The following is a 14900-nucleotide window of genomic DNA, read 5'->3' as shown; positions in this document are numbered from 1 at the left end:
TTTGACTGTGAAAAGGACACTTCCATGTCAGGAATCTAAGTGTGGATTAGGAAGTGTTAAAGAACTTTATTTTACATGGTAGGGTTTGTCGTAGTCTGGATGTGGTTCTTTTGAAATTAGTGACTCCCAAGGCCTGGGTCAAGGCCATACAGAAAGTGACTGACCTATAGTCAGTAAGGGTCAAATCAAAGCCTCCCAGTTCACACCTTCTGCACTTGGGCATCTCTGTGGTTGGCTACTGTGATAAATGGCTAAACACAGTCTTTGCAGCTTTTTTAAAGCATCAGCTGGGTACAGATCTGATGTTGAGGAGTCTGGAGGGGTTTCTGGATCATCCCAACCCCATCTGCTTATAGCAGGAGGTGGCATAGATTTCAGGAAATGGCTTTCAGATGTCCAAGGCACACACAAAGTCCACACTTTCCACTTCCTATCAGCATTACTTTCATCTTGGTTATTGACTTGTGATTTTTTCAGAAACTTTTTGTTTGTTTCTGGGTAATAGATATATAAGGAATTCAATTAATCATTATTATTCAAGGTTGAGACACAGGCAATAATTTGGCTTCTGGCTTTTCCAGGGACTTTCTGTTAGCTTGAATAGAGAAGGTTATTCCTGTAGCTTATATCAAATCACTGTAGCTTATAGCAAACTTTACAAGTCAGAGATGAACAATCCTTCATAAAGAGAAGTAGTGAAAAGTAATCCACAGATACTTCTTTCTCTCCAGGGTGCTTTTAGTGAGGAGTTATTTAACTTTAAGGCATAATTTCAGTCATTCCTCGCCATTTCAAACATTGTGCACCATTGTGAAACAAAATTTTAACTATAAAAAAAGAAAGATTACATTACAGCTTTGCTATTTGTTGAGAAGATTCTCTCTTGAGACTTACTTGTGGGAAAGCTTTATTTTTTTTCCCTAGCTAATGAGAAGCTTGATTTTCTTCTATGAGAAGACATGCAGTTCATAACAAATTGGAAATGAAAAGACTGCTATTCCTCCGGAATGAAGAGAAATTGTATGAATTACTAGGAGTCAAATGACTTACATGACATAGATTTCATTTTAGCACTGGTTTTATCATTTTGGATATTTCACACTAATCCCATTGTATTCACTATTACTAAATCAATCTCAGAAGTGATGCTTTGTATGAATTAAAAAGGCTATTTCTGTTAATGTTGCATCTGAAGTTTCTATGAGAGTCTTATTCTGACTGAGCGAGTAACATTGACTTCCCTTACTCAGAAGGAAAATGGCACTGGAGGACTCCCAAGGAAGCAGTGGTATAAAGACATACTTTCAGAATTCATGGTCAGATCTTAGCAGAATTTTTTTTTGTTTGTTTGTTTCCTTCACTGCTTCCTGAGATCAGAGAAAGGAGGAGAGAAAGAAAAGCATATTGAGAGGCATGGGAATGTCAATTTTGCAAAGATGAAAATAAACAGAGCAAAACCATTTTTACAAAATAACTTTGCCTTTACTGATATTATTTTCCATTATTTCTTAATACTACCAAATAAAATTCATTAATTACTTGGGTAGACTCTGGATTTCTGTTTTGTATGTTTATTTACAAAGATTCTTCTGTGATATAGAGAAGTGATGTTTAAGTGAAACAGTTAAATCAAGTTTCTCTCTGCAGGCATCACCACAGTATTGACCATGACAACTTTGAGTACCATCGCAAGAAAGTCATTGCCCCGTGTTTCCTATGTCACTGCCATGGATTTGTTTGTGACTGTATGCTTTCTATTTGTATTTGCTGCTCTGATGGAGTATGCCACCCTCAACTACTACTCAAGTTGCAGGAAACCAAACTGTACTAAGAAGAAAAAGTCGGTAAGATGGGAGCATTTAAATTTATTTTCATGTGCAGCTCAGAGAGCAGATAATCATTCGGTGGTAGCCTGTAATCACATGGCAACTTCACTCCTCCAAGATTTTCCCAGTGGTGTGATTTGCCCTGAAAGCTGCTGGAAAAGTCACCTGAAGTAGCAGTAGGAGCAGTTATGTGCCTGCTGAGTGAGGTCTGCTCCTAACAGAAGCAGCCTGCTCACCATGGAGCAGCAACCCTGTCTACACATCCTTTGTCCTGCAATTACTGTGCTGGTAGTCAGAAAAGTCTCCCACTGAAACAGATTGCATAGCTTGTTATACAAATAAATGCACATCAGTGTGTATTCAAATGCATTGCTATTTCATGGCTTAACACATCTAGACATATTTATGAGCAGAATTTCATTGTCTCTGCTGGGAACCAGCATTTTGTTTAAGCCCTGTGCACAATGCTGTGTGTTCCCAAGGACAAAAATGGAGATCACTTAAAAAGGTTTTAGGCATGGCTCATTTTTGGCCAAAAACCAACTTCTAATGGTAACACCCAGAAAAAAACATAAAAGCTATTTATTTAGAATCAACTAAAACAATAATGCAGGAAGAATTGCCTTGTTTACTTCATAACTGACTATCGGAATGATAGGGGGCAGTTTACAAGGGAAAAAAAATCTCAGTTTAAACATACAGAAGGGGGTTGACCACTCAAGATCAGTGATAAATATTATTTGTTCAAGATCAGTCGCTGGAGATGTTGGATGCCATTGTGTGTAATTGAGGAAATAAGGACATTTGAAATCAGAAATCAAAGCCAAATAGGAAAAATGTGAAGAAGGAAATTGAAGAGAGAGAAGCCTAAATTTAGGGAATAATAGGTCATGATGTAAAAAGGGATTGAATGAAGAGCTATAGAAAATTATTGAATGAAGAACTAATGAAGGAAAAGCTGAAACAAATATGGGATTAGAGAAAGTCTAGAAAGCCACAGACTTAGTCAATGACAACTCCATTAAACCCAAAATAGCTTCTTGCAAAAATGCATTGCTCACAAAAGCAAAAGATTGTTAACAAAAGAAAAGTTTGAGACTGAAATGAACTTGCTAGTGATCAAACAAAATTGCCATCCTATAGAAAGACTGAATTAAAAAGTCATGAGTATCTTTGTTAGTAGGATGTAATTCCAGACATATGAATAAAGACATGAGAAAGCATGCAACATTGATGGGATTTAAATTAACACCAGAAAAAAATGATCACTTACCTATTGTTCAATCAATAAATAAATTTAATGGGTGGAATAAAGATTTTTAGTCTATGAAAACCAGATGTGCATTCTGCTGAAGTTTCATGCCGCATTCAAGTGTACAGAATATTATGCTGAATACACTGCATATAGAACACACTGCATGGAGTGTTTTATGCATTTAAGGGGTTGGTCCAAGGAATACTACTGAATATAGATGAATGTGAAGCACTAAGTATGCTTTCTTCTGAATAATTCTTTTGTTATCTTTATTTAAGCTACCTGATGTAAGTTTTGGTCATGTTATGGTAAGTAAGCTACTTTATTCAGTGAGAGAATTGGGGGCACAAATAGATGGTTGACATTTTCTTGCATTAGTTCCTGAGAGAGCTGTATTGCTATGTTATGCTTTACCCTGACTTCACTAAAAATATTGGTTTGCTTTTCTTGTTAAAAGGTCAGTTTGTTTTCAGCTGTGGCAGAAGAACACGGCTGCCTCTTTCTATAAGGACTTGCCAAGTGATATGAGAGGGTGGAGGGTCAAGTAGAGAATATTATGTGTTATTTTTACCTCAGAAATTTTGTGTGGCTGCTTTATATAATACAGAAGTTTCTCACTACATTTTATGAGAAAGCAATAAGCATAATTTATGGAATAAATGTCTATGAAATTTTAACTACGTTTCACAGAAAAAGAATGTTCATTTATGCATGTGGAAACCTTTAGTAAGCTTTCAGGTGGATTTTCAAATAATTTGGGCATAGAAGTTGAACACAGGTAGTTGTACTCTATCTACAAATGGAATATGTGCAGCACCAATAAAGTTGGAACAGAGCACAAAATTGTCTCTCTGAGTTGTATGAATACCTGCTATAGTATATGCAAATATAAAGCACTCAGAAAGCATGAAGCCAGTTAACCAGCTGGTTGAATGGTCTGCCATCATATAAGAATAGAGTCAGAACTAAAACATCGGAGTTTGCATTTCTTAGGCTGGATATGCTGAAGTTTCTCATTTACAGCTGCCAGATCCATGTTATTAGCCTATCCTTTTACAAATAATATATACACTTATTTTTTTTAAACATGAGTTCTCTGATGTATTTTAGCACTTCATATAACTTATAAATTCTGCTCATTGGCAATTGGTGGCTTACAGCAAGCATCACATCTATCCACTTTCAACTGCTGTCACTCTCTGGACAGAATTTTCTGGAAGATTAAGTTAACAGAGCATGTTGAATGAGTAGCAGCACTTTCCTTTTTCCAATTAAAAGCCATAGGGAAAGATAAAATGATATTAGGGTATAAAAACCCTTATCTAGAACCAGTCATTCTAATCTGCTTGGAAAGCATTTGCAGCATTTTCAAGTTTTTTACTTGCTCTTTTTTTTTTACCTTAAGATAGGTACTGAGCAGGACTTTTGTCTATACAAAAAAAAAAAAAAATTCAAATTAGAGTTTAAATAAGCAATGTCTCTGGTTCTCAAGATATCATTTTGTCTTTTTCATCTTTGTAGTGATGACATTTAAAAGGTGAAATTTATTACTTTTAGTAAATCCATGTTCCAGTAATCCCAAGCCTTTTCTTTTCCTCCTGGGAAACACACATATACCTTGTCAGAAACAATATTATTAAGCATGTTTAACACTGCACCTAAACTGCCTTGTCCAAGGCCCTGGAGAAGTGCCTTGCCTTGGCAGATCTCCTGGGTGGAAATGGGATGGTGCCCACAGTCCCACTCACTTGTGTGCACACCCACTTGTGTGCACTACTGTCCTCCCAGCCCCAGCTCAGCTGGACACATAGAACCTGGGGGCAACCATCCACCTTCCTCTTGTGTCTTGTCACTTCAGGATACCTCCTACCTGACAGAGATTAAAACAACCAGATGAATCTCTCTGTATTATTAGGGCAAATATTTTATCTTCTGTCCTGAGCAGATAGTTGATATAACAAAACAACAAAATACCCCAGACATGAGGAAGTTTCCTTTGCAGAGACAGAGCATTTTTTAATCTTCACTTACCAAAACTTTTCTGAGCCTTTCTTTTTTAAACATAAATATTTTAGACAGACATGGATAATTTCAGTCCCTGAGTTGGAAATGTTCATAAAGACCTGCAATAAATGTACAATATATGACCTAGTCATATAGTAGAACTCTGTGTATACTCTAGTCAGTCTTTTTTTTCCAAACTACTAGAGTTAAAAAATACTGCTTGTACAATAATCTTGTACCTTTTTCACATAGCAACACATTGTAAGGCTCTGAAACAAGCCACACAAAACTTTACAAAACTTTACAAAAGAGAGAGAAAACCATATGGATGTGATTCCTGTCATCTATTCTCAGAGATAAAGTCATTCACAACAAATAGATTTGCAATAATCTGCTTCTACACTGCAATCTGCTTGCAGTTCACAGCAGAATGCACCTGAGACATTTTAGCATTTACTTACGATAAAATGAATTGTGTCCAGAAGTAATTGACTGGATTCCGTAGGGCAGTGTTCAGGTTGGCAATGCCAACATCTAAGTAGAGGGATGCCACATTAAGTTCTTAGCTCTGGGACCAGCATTTTTAATGAGATGGGTAATACTACAGCATGCCAAACCAAAAGATTCGTAGAAAGCCAATTAAGTCAATATAAAAAGGAAACAGTTCCACTGAGGCACATCAGTTATATTTTTATAAAAACCAATGTTTTTCACATCCAGGAGGAAACCTGGATACCCCACAACACCTTCAGCAGGAAATGTTGAGTACTTTGTATAGTATGGAAGCAAGAGCACAGAGCATCCTCCTAAATGCAAGCAGTTGTGACCAGCTTGTTCCTGGCACAGCCAGCATGTTCCTGCAGGCAATGCCTGTGCTCGGCACAGTGCCAGGCGAGAAAGGGCCTCAGGTAGGGCAAACCAGGCTGACAGGGCTGTGTCTGCTTTGTCAGGATGGTACAGACAGGCAGCAATGCTGATGGGACATTATTCCTAGTGATGTCAGTGGAGGAGGTGACACTTGTGAAAATGGAATGGGTGGCTTAATGAGAGGGGAGACTATTGTGAGAAGGCGTCTTGCATGCCAAAGAAATGATGTGACAGAAAAGCTGACAAAGTGTAAATAGGGAGTACATTGAAGGAGAGGTCTGTAAGCATGAATGCTGCTGTGAGGATGCATGACATCAAAGTGCCTTATTTCTGATCATGGTTATGTGAAAAGCACTAAGGGGACGCATCTTGGTATGGCATTTGAAATCCTGTACTGAAATAATCACTATCTATTGCTGGCCATATCTGTTCTTATAAATCATAGTAAAGTTAAGAGGCAGTGAATGCACCTATGCAAAGTGGAGGACATTGTATAAGTAAATGGAGGGGGGGGATATCTTCTTTATTTTTGAGAATCCATCTTAAATGTCGTAGCTGCAAGTGTTTAAAACAACTTGCAAATTATATTTTGACAGGTAAGTGAACTCCTAAGTGTGAAAAAATGATTGCTTTCTGCTGTTATTATTAATTTTGAACTGCATAATCCAGGGAAACATGTCAAACTGTTGCAATTTTTTTCTCTCCTCAGAATTATTCTGTACTTGATATGAGACCACCAACTACAGTCATCACATTGAACAATGCCATGTATTGGCAAGATTTTGAAGATGCATGTGTCTATGAATGTCTGGATGGGAAAGACTGTCAGAGCTTTTTCTGTTGTTATGAAGAGTGTAAATCAGGCTCATGGAGGAGAGGACGGATTCACATAGACATCTTAGAACTGGACTCTTACTCTAGGGTCTTTTTTCCTACATCCTTCCTGCTGTTTAACCTGGTCTACTGGGTTGGATACCTCTATCTTTAAATGTTGCCTGTAGCAGTGAAGACTGCTGCGTTTTCTCACTGCAGATGGATGGTGAAAGTGCAGAAAAAGTGAAGGACACAGTCAGTTTCATCTCCAATTAAAAAAGAACATATTAACTTTTACCATCACAGAGCCTGATGAAGAATTTTAAAATGTATTTTCCTGAAAAAGAAAAACACAGAAGAATTCTCTCCTAACTGCTATTTGTTTTAAGAAAAAGGTTCTTACAAAGTTCAGCTGAATTTGTAGCGTAAGCGATGTTTATGAATAATTATTGTATATTAAAATCTCTACTATTGTCCCTTACCATAGGAGCTATTCACAATTCAGGCTTAAATATGTAATTTTTATTTTTCATTCTCATACTTTCTTCAAAATGCTGCCATATCTCTAAGGCTCAGAGAAATGTACACTGGCACTAGCAAATAAGCCAAAGCTGATGAAAAAGCTCATTTCTATTTACATTTGCTTGATACCATAGGTTTTGGGGAAATTGATGATCTCCTTGATATAGAGTAACCACCAAGAGACAATAAGAAATGTCTGGTAGGGTCAAAATGTGGACGTGACATTCTGCAGAGGTCTGAGATTCATTGAGTTAACCACTTACCCACACATATTGGTTTTAACTTAGAGGTGAAAAGGCAGAAAGAGAGGAAAGCTATAATTTTTATATAAATAAGACTTGCCTATCTGTAAGGCAGCTGTAGGCATGACTTCTACAATTTTTCAAGCTTTTAACTGTGTTTTTTTACGACTCATTAAACACAGGATGGTCATTGATTTCTAAAGTATTATACTTGAAGCAGGACAAGATTCCTGTTTATTTGTGTCATTGTAGCAGTTCATAGTGCATAGCACATGAGTAAAATTATAGTAGCACCAGGAATATGTGACTTTCTTTGGATTTCAATCAGTTCAAAAAGTGTGCCCACACATTCTTATTTTTTCTCTCAAAGTTGTATTATAAAATGGAAAAAACATGTGCCAAAGGACTTTTTTTTTTCTTTTCATAACATTAAACACTGCAATATTTACTCACAGTAGTTGTTCCCTAGGCCTGAGCTAAAGAGTGAACACTTGTGGCTTGAATAGTGCATTACAGGAACTCAGTTGTGACACTTAGATTAAATATGAAATAGCTGCCACATGTAGAAAGAGGTTCTTTTAATCCTTTTCCAAAATTTCCAACTATATTTTACACTAAAAAACAATTTTGCATTTTTCAAGGTTTTCAGTATTCAATTTTAAACTACCCATTATTTCAAAATCTAGTTTTACAGTATTAAACTAAGCAACGTCTTTTACAGACTGTCTACATAATTGTTATTAAGCAAACAAAACATATCCAGAATTAAATAGCAATAGCTTTTCTCTACCCTTTGCATGACAAATTGTTACAAAAGATTGAAGTTAAAAGATAATTAAAACAACAATTCTATTTCTTTTCTCTTTTGGAGATAATTTTTTATGAACTCAAAAAATGTGTGTCTCTTCCAGGCAGCATTTGATGAAAAAATGAATAGTGGATGTGACTTGAAAGGAGTTCCTTTTTCCTCAGAAGGAAAACCCTGCAAACAAGCAAAAACTAATGCAATGGTAATTCTAAAGGAACAGAAATGCTATTATGTTCTTTGAAACATCACTGTCTTTCATTGCTGTTGCTCTGTTTTTCCACTGAGTTTTAATAAGGAAAAAAAAACCAAAAAAAAACCCAAAAAACCCAAAACTAATCCAAAAGTTAATTTTAGTTTTTCAAAAACTTTCTTCTGTTTTTAACTTGTCTCAAATATCTGAAACATAGGTTGTTTAGGTTGTGGAGGGGAATTACTTCTGTAAGGACTGAAAAAATTCATATTAGAAGCACAGAGAAGAAATATTTTGAGGCAGAATCAAAGCCTTATTTTTAGAAAAATCTGCCCAATCGGATGTCTTCTAAACCAATGATAACCTTATGATTTCAAAATACATGTTGAAAATTTTGCTAACTCTAATTAGCAAATTAGCTGCTCTGTAAAGCTATGTCCTGCACTTGGAGGTATGGACTTAATTTGAGGATGACAGTGATATTTTACGTAGTGCAAGAAGGTGATTAAATTTGAGTTGGATATCCTGATCTCTAATTATTAATTAGTCTACTTACCTTCAGCCATATTTTGCAAGAATGCTGGAAATATGCCAAGTTGAATAAAAAGAATGGAATCTTTCCTTTAGGGAGGTTATCCTGCAAACACTCTGCACAATCAATTGATTTTGGTGGTCATATTGAGACAAATGATGCACAATCAGGTGCCTTCCACCATTAAGATCTTGAATAGATAAAGTGATGTTTATTTAACAATTCCAAACTGTGTGAATTTTCTGGGAAGTGGAACATTCCCATATTAGATGATGAGCATATGCTTTTCTTGCCCTTCTGGTCATGGCTGCTCATGAGCCCTGCTGAAAGCAGACAATCCCAACAGATCCTTCTTTGGAAGACTGATTCTGCTAAGTCCATTCATATTGCCCATTTTCTGAATTTTTTCATAAATAGAAGATGGAAGCAAATAATTCCAGCTTTTCCCACTGTCCTAAATCAAGAAAGAAGCTTCAAACACTACCACATTCTGCTCTTACAGTGAGAGCAGAGGACACATTCTACTGTGTAATTTATTCTACTCTGGGGTTATCGAAAAATTGATTTTTATGCAAGGCAAATGGCTGCAAGGTGGCAGGTTCCTGAATTCATTCCTCTGCTTGTTCCCAGCAACTTGGCTTACTCTCACTGCTTTATTGCTCCGTGTTTTGGCAGCCACTGAAAAACCTTAGCAATCTGGGAAGACAGGCTTTCTATGATCTGCGTCATTCAAAATATCATTGTGGTCTGCATACATCTCTGTGCCATATCCTTCTGTAGGAGTAAGAATATCTTAATTCACCTTCAGATATTCTTTTGCTTCTTTTGCAAATTGGCAAAAGTTAACATTTTTGTGTTCTGTCCCATGAAAAATGTAAGAACTGTATTTTAGCATTCTAGAACATTTTCTTATCAAATCATTTCGTATTAGAACTTGCATTTATTCAACTACTTCTTTTTTATTATTTAGTACTTACTTTTACCCTTCCAAGGAAGGGAACAGAGGGAGGAAAAACCAAATGAGTAGTGAAATGAGCACATTTGGCTATGTAAAACCTCAAAACCAAGTATGTTCACTTTATATTTCTTCCTTGTCGAAGTTGCAGAAGGCATTGTGAGGGTTTTTTAATTAATCACCTTTGTTTCCCAGGAGGATCTAAAGTCAGTCCTCTTATTCTCCCCTTCAATTAAAAGTTCTTGGGCATAGTTTTTCTTTATTGAGGGCAGCATTTTCCAGGCAATTAAGAATGTATAAAAAATACTGGTCTGCTTAATTCAGTCTTCTCCATTTTCCTGGCTCTGATGCTTAGCAAATTGACAGCTTATTTTTTTTACAGCCACTCTTCCAAGAATAAGGGTATAAAAATTTGTAGCCAGTTTATGCTCTCTCAGTGTCCAGCAGTAATGTGGAACTGCAGTGCCACACAATTATAATATAACTTTCTAACCAAAAAGTAGGGGTGTAGTTTAAAACACCTCAGGCATTTTGATAACATTCTCTTTGTCATGTTCTCCTTAATCAACTCTCAACTGTATATTGCTATATTGTTCATACCAATAAAATTTACAAAAATTACAAAAAGCCAGAACTGTCTTCACAGAGACAGTGATGAGTAGTGAAGCTAAAAGAAGAAAAAGAAATTATTTTTTATTGCTGTGCAGCTCTTATCTGTTGCAATCCTCTTATTCAATTTAACCCACAGCTAATTCCAAATCATCCACCTGGAGGTTTGCACATTCATCAGCTGGAACAGCAGTGACACATGAGTCTTTAGCTGATAGGAAATTATTTCTGCAGGCATACTGCCAAATAACTCAGATAGCTATCTTAAAAACTTCTGCAGCTCTAATGTGTCTTGTTGTCTAGCATCTCACCTTATTTCATGAATTTATCACAACTCTCCTTACTAAGTCATTTCATGAAAGGAATGCTGTTTACCTCCTTTTTATACAAAATTTCACCATATATCTAATAAAATTACTCTCCTACATGAGCGAACAACAGGTAGCTCTGGAACTGCTGACTATTGTGGGAAGGGAGACTCAGTATTTTAAGACAGACAGATTTCACAGAATCACAGAATCAGATAGATTGGAAAAGACCTTAGAGACCATCAAGTCCAACCTATGACCTAAACCATAGCACTAAGTGCCATATCCTGTCTTTTTTTACCCACCTCCAGGGACTATTTCATTAGCCTCACCATTTGGAGGGTTGGTGTTACCTTCTAAACTGTAAAACAAAATGCCCACTGAAACTTGTAAAAGCTGTCCATAACAGACTGTACTTTTTCCATTGGCTGCTCTTTCCTGGTTTCCATGTAATGCAGTAAGAAAAGGCAAGCCATATCTCATAATCTTATATGCCTACACAGGCAGATGATTTTTTTCAAGGCATCTTCTTCTTCTTGCTCACAGTGAAATGCTTGTGCCTCTTACGTCAGTGCCTTTATCATTTATTAATATGAAAGGATAGTCCTTAACATTAGGGTATATTTCTCATTTGAAAGTTAGAAAGTGGGACCAATGACCTTCCTGGAGTTCTTCCTGAGCACCACAGTGTGTGATCAATATTCTCAATGTCTTTAACCTACAGACTGAGCATTTCTCTGCATTTTCTTTATTTTTCTAAACAGTCTGTAGGTTTCTTATTTCCTATATAGCAAAAGGCTGCAGTGGAATTTCAGCAGTTTAGCAGAATCCTTCCTTCTTCACTCAGCAATTTCATTCTGCCAAGAGATACAGAGCATAAACTCAAGGCTCATCCAGATCTCTTTCCAGAAGACTACTTAAAATAGGCAAAAACCAGACTATGTATTGGGAATGTATTTCCACAGATGAAAGGTGAGATATTTTCCTTTAGAGGTTTGTTGGCTTTTTTTATCAGTTAATTTTAGATCCTTCCTCCCTCCACAAGCATAAAATTAGCTCAACTTACACTTGACTACTGAGAAAAAGGTATAGTGTTATTAGTCTTGTTCTATACTTGTATGCCTACCACCTTCTTATGGTTCATCACACTCTCTTCTTGAAGGGTTCTAGTATATATGTGAAAAAATGAAGGCCTTTCTTCAAGACTCAGTGGCCTTAATAGTATTCTTTTTCCCTGGGATCTAGGAGGAGTTCTTTCTTCGTAATTAAGGCCACGGTTTAGATACTAAAACCAAACCTGTGTTCTATAAATAAAGGGAAATTACGTTTCAACCAAAAAAAATTATCTCAGCTTGACCAGAATTACTATGAGAAGTTAAACAGTAAATTGTTTTTATGCTGAAAATTTGATGGATAATTCAAAGAGATATGATGGCCTACAACCCTGTCTAGCTAGGACTAAGTCCTGAACTAGGGATAAATATTGTTCTAACCATCTAGTTTACCTAGCAGCTGTTTCTTTAAATGACTTTGTATTGTGACTGACTTCAAGCACTTGGTTAGTTACTGCTGACATTCCTCAAGTGAGATATCCAATATCTGTGATGATGTATTGCTTTCTACAGACTACTTTCTTTTACTTTTCTTTTTTTGTTTTGGGTCTTCAAGCCGGTGTCTGTATGCATCTGGACTCCTCAAGGGTTTTCCTAGAAAATATGTGAAATTAGAGAATAAAATTAATTATGAAATTCAGTGCCTCAGAGCTGGACACCTGAGAATTCTCTGCTTTCTACCAAAACATTGGTAGAAACAATGATCTTCTAATCATTTGCTGTTTATAAAGGACAAGCAGAAGATGTGGTTATGTCTATTCATATAGGGGAAAGCTTTCTCAAGGATGAACCAGGCAAAGCAGGCACTGATATGTAGCCAGTAACTTGCTGGGTATTCTTTTATCTAGGTAAGGAATGGCTCTAGTCAGAGGAGACACAACAGCCTCTGGTGTCATCGAAGCACCCACATGGAGGCTTAAGCCAGCATAGCCAGCCTGTGGAGCTTCTTATAGGGGAATGCAGTGCTCCCTTTAGTGTTTAATACAGCCCTTAATACTCTTTTAATGTCTCTGTAACTTCTTGCAGTAGTGCTTCCAAGACAGGAAGCTGTAATGAAACAATATATTCTAAAATACAAAGAATGAAATACCCACAGTGAAGCTCGTGATGGCTTTTTACTGAGAGTGTATTAGGATTACAAGTTTAAAAAAAACAGACCTACTAGGTCTGAGTCAAAGCTTTCCACATTAATTAAGACCACCAACCAGAATAGGGGTTTGAGTTCAAATCAGGAATCAAGAAAATCATTGGATGATATTCTGTAAGAGTTGATTATTCATTGTTTGGATTCAAACCTTATGGAGCGTAGATTTGTAACTCAAGTATTAGTGTGAGATCTGTGATTTACATTCTTAAAGTGAGGCCCGAAACAGGTAAATGCTAAACTTTCTAAATTGGACATTGATATAAAATGGATGAAGAGAACAATACTGATGACATATATTTTAAAAACTAGTGACAAATGTGAAATAGAGCATGCTACAGAGTCCATTCCATGCTTATGGACCTCATGGGATCTTTAAAATAAAAGCAACTGTGGAACTCATGGAAAGCTGCTAAAATAATTGCATTTGACAGAATTACACAGGCAGCCCAGGGAAGTACAGCACTGTCAGACTGAGTGCTGCAAAGGAAAAAAAAAATAAATTAAACAGAATAAGCTCCCATGAAACACTTCCTCTGAACAACACGGGAAATCTGGTGCAGAAATTACAGTATCACACTCCCTTATTCTCTTTCGCAGTTGTTCAGGACTCCTGTGACTTTTTTGTTATTCACAATCACTTGCAATACCAACCTTAAATCATGGATCAAGCTGTGGCTACCACAGGTTATCATCAAACCCCTCACATAATCTTGATCTAAACTGTCAGTATACTGCTATCAAAACATTTTTCCCCACCGTGACAACACATGCAATTTTTTTTCAAAGTGAGTGTAATTTTAGTAATCAAATAAATACTGCCAACTATGTGCCAAATTGAATTTTCTTATAGAATACAGACAAAATTTTAGATTTCTAACTATCCTTCCTTCCTAAGTTTTTGTTAGGGGTGTGTGACTTTGTTGCTAGCAGTGCAGCTTGTGATGTCATAGTGAAATGAAAGTACAATTATGTGCCCAATGTGCCTTGAATAATACAGGTAGCACTAGTACCAGTATGTCATTCTAAGTTAGATAGCCATCCCAGTGATCCCCTAGATTAACCTAATCAGAAAAGTCAAACATCCATGTGCTTCATCTCCTCAAGTTCTCAGACAATGACTTTCCCTTCTTGATCACATCCATTCCAGTTTACTTTGTGTTAAGGAGTAGGGCTGTGCGTCTAGAATACTATTTATATTCGTATTTTGATCCCGGCATTTGTATTTCTGGATACAAATAAATACACATTAACAGAAAATGCAAGTATGGCGTGCATGTTTGGTGGTTGTATTTTTCTTATGGAATTTGAGAGCTTAACAAAATAGAAATAGATTTCTGGAAATTTGCTTGAGAGAAAAGGCATGGTGTGTTACCTTTCTAATAGGGTATAGGGTGTTCTTTAAAGTAATTTCAAATGAGTCTTTAAAAAATATTTCAAACAGTTAAGCATGAGCTGACTAAATTGCAAAAAATATTTGAGAGTGAAGTTTATCCATGGGACTAATTTAAACTGGGAAGAATATGCTACAAAGTTCAAAGAGAAATCAAGAAATAGGCTGTGTATTTTTCATAAACTGCTTGAATGCGAAGACTCTGCAATTTTAAAATTTTTATCCAATTTGGTTTCAAAACTTTCCCAATCCCAACTTTTTCAGTACTCAATGAAATCTACTGGTAAATCTATACTCTGTGTTTTTACAAGACTTATTTT

At 36.3% G+C, this 14900-nt stretch overlaps 1 protein-coding gene across 5 annotated transcripts in view; it reads left to right on the top strand.

Moving 5' to 3' along the window:
• The window catches only part of GABRG3 (gamma-aminobutyric acid type A receptor subunit gamma3), a 299388-nt gene extending 284936 nt beyond the window's left edge, over positions 1 to 14452 (top strand). For 3 of the 5 annotated variants that reach the window (XM_072932277.1, XM_072932274.1, XM_030277840.4), the window contains 3 exons: positions 1648 to 1844; positions 3360 to 3389; positions 6662 to 14452. In XM_072932277.1, coding sequence (XP_072788378.1) covers positions 1648 to 1844; positions 3360 to 3389; positions 6662 to 6940 — 506 coding nt within the window. In that variant the 3' untranslated portion in view covers positions 6941 to 14452. The remainder of the gene's footprint in view (positions 1 to 1647; positions 1845 to 3359; positions 3390 to 6661) is intronic. The other 2 variants (XR_012056994.1, XM_072932267.1) reach the window with 2 other exon arrangements.
• Positions 14453 to 14900: the final 448 nt, after the last annotated feature.

Source organism: Taeniopygia guttata, chromosome 1 (assembly GCF_048771995.1).
Source record: "Taeniopygia guttata chromosome 1, bTaeGut7.mat, whole genome shotgun sequence".
Lineage (NCBI taxonomy): Eukaryota > Metazoa > Chordata > Aves > Passeriformes > Estrildidae > Taeniopygia > Taeniopygia guttata.
The sequence above is the reverse complement of the archived record's forward strand: the minus strand, read 5'-3'. Positions and strand labels throughout refer to the sequence as shown.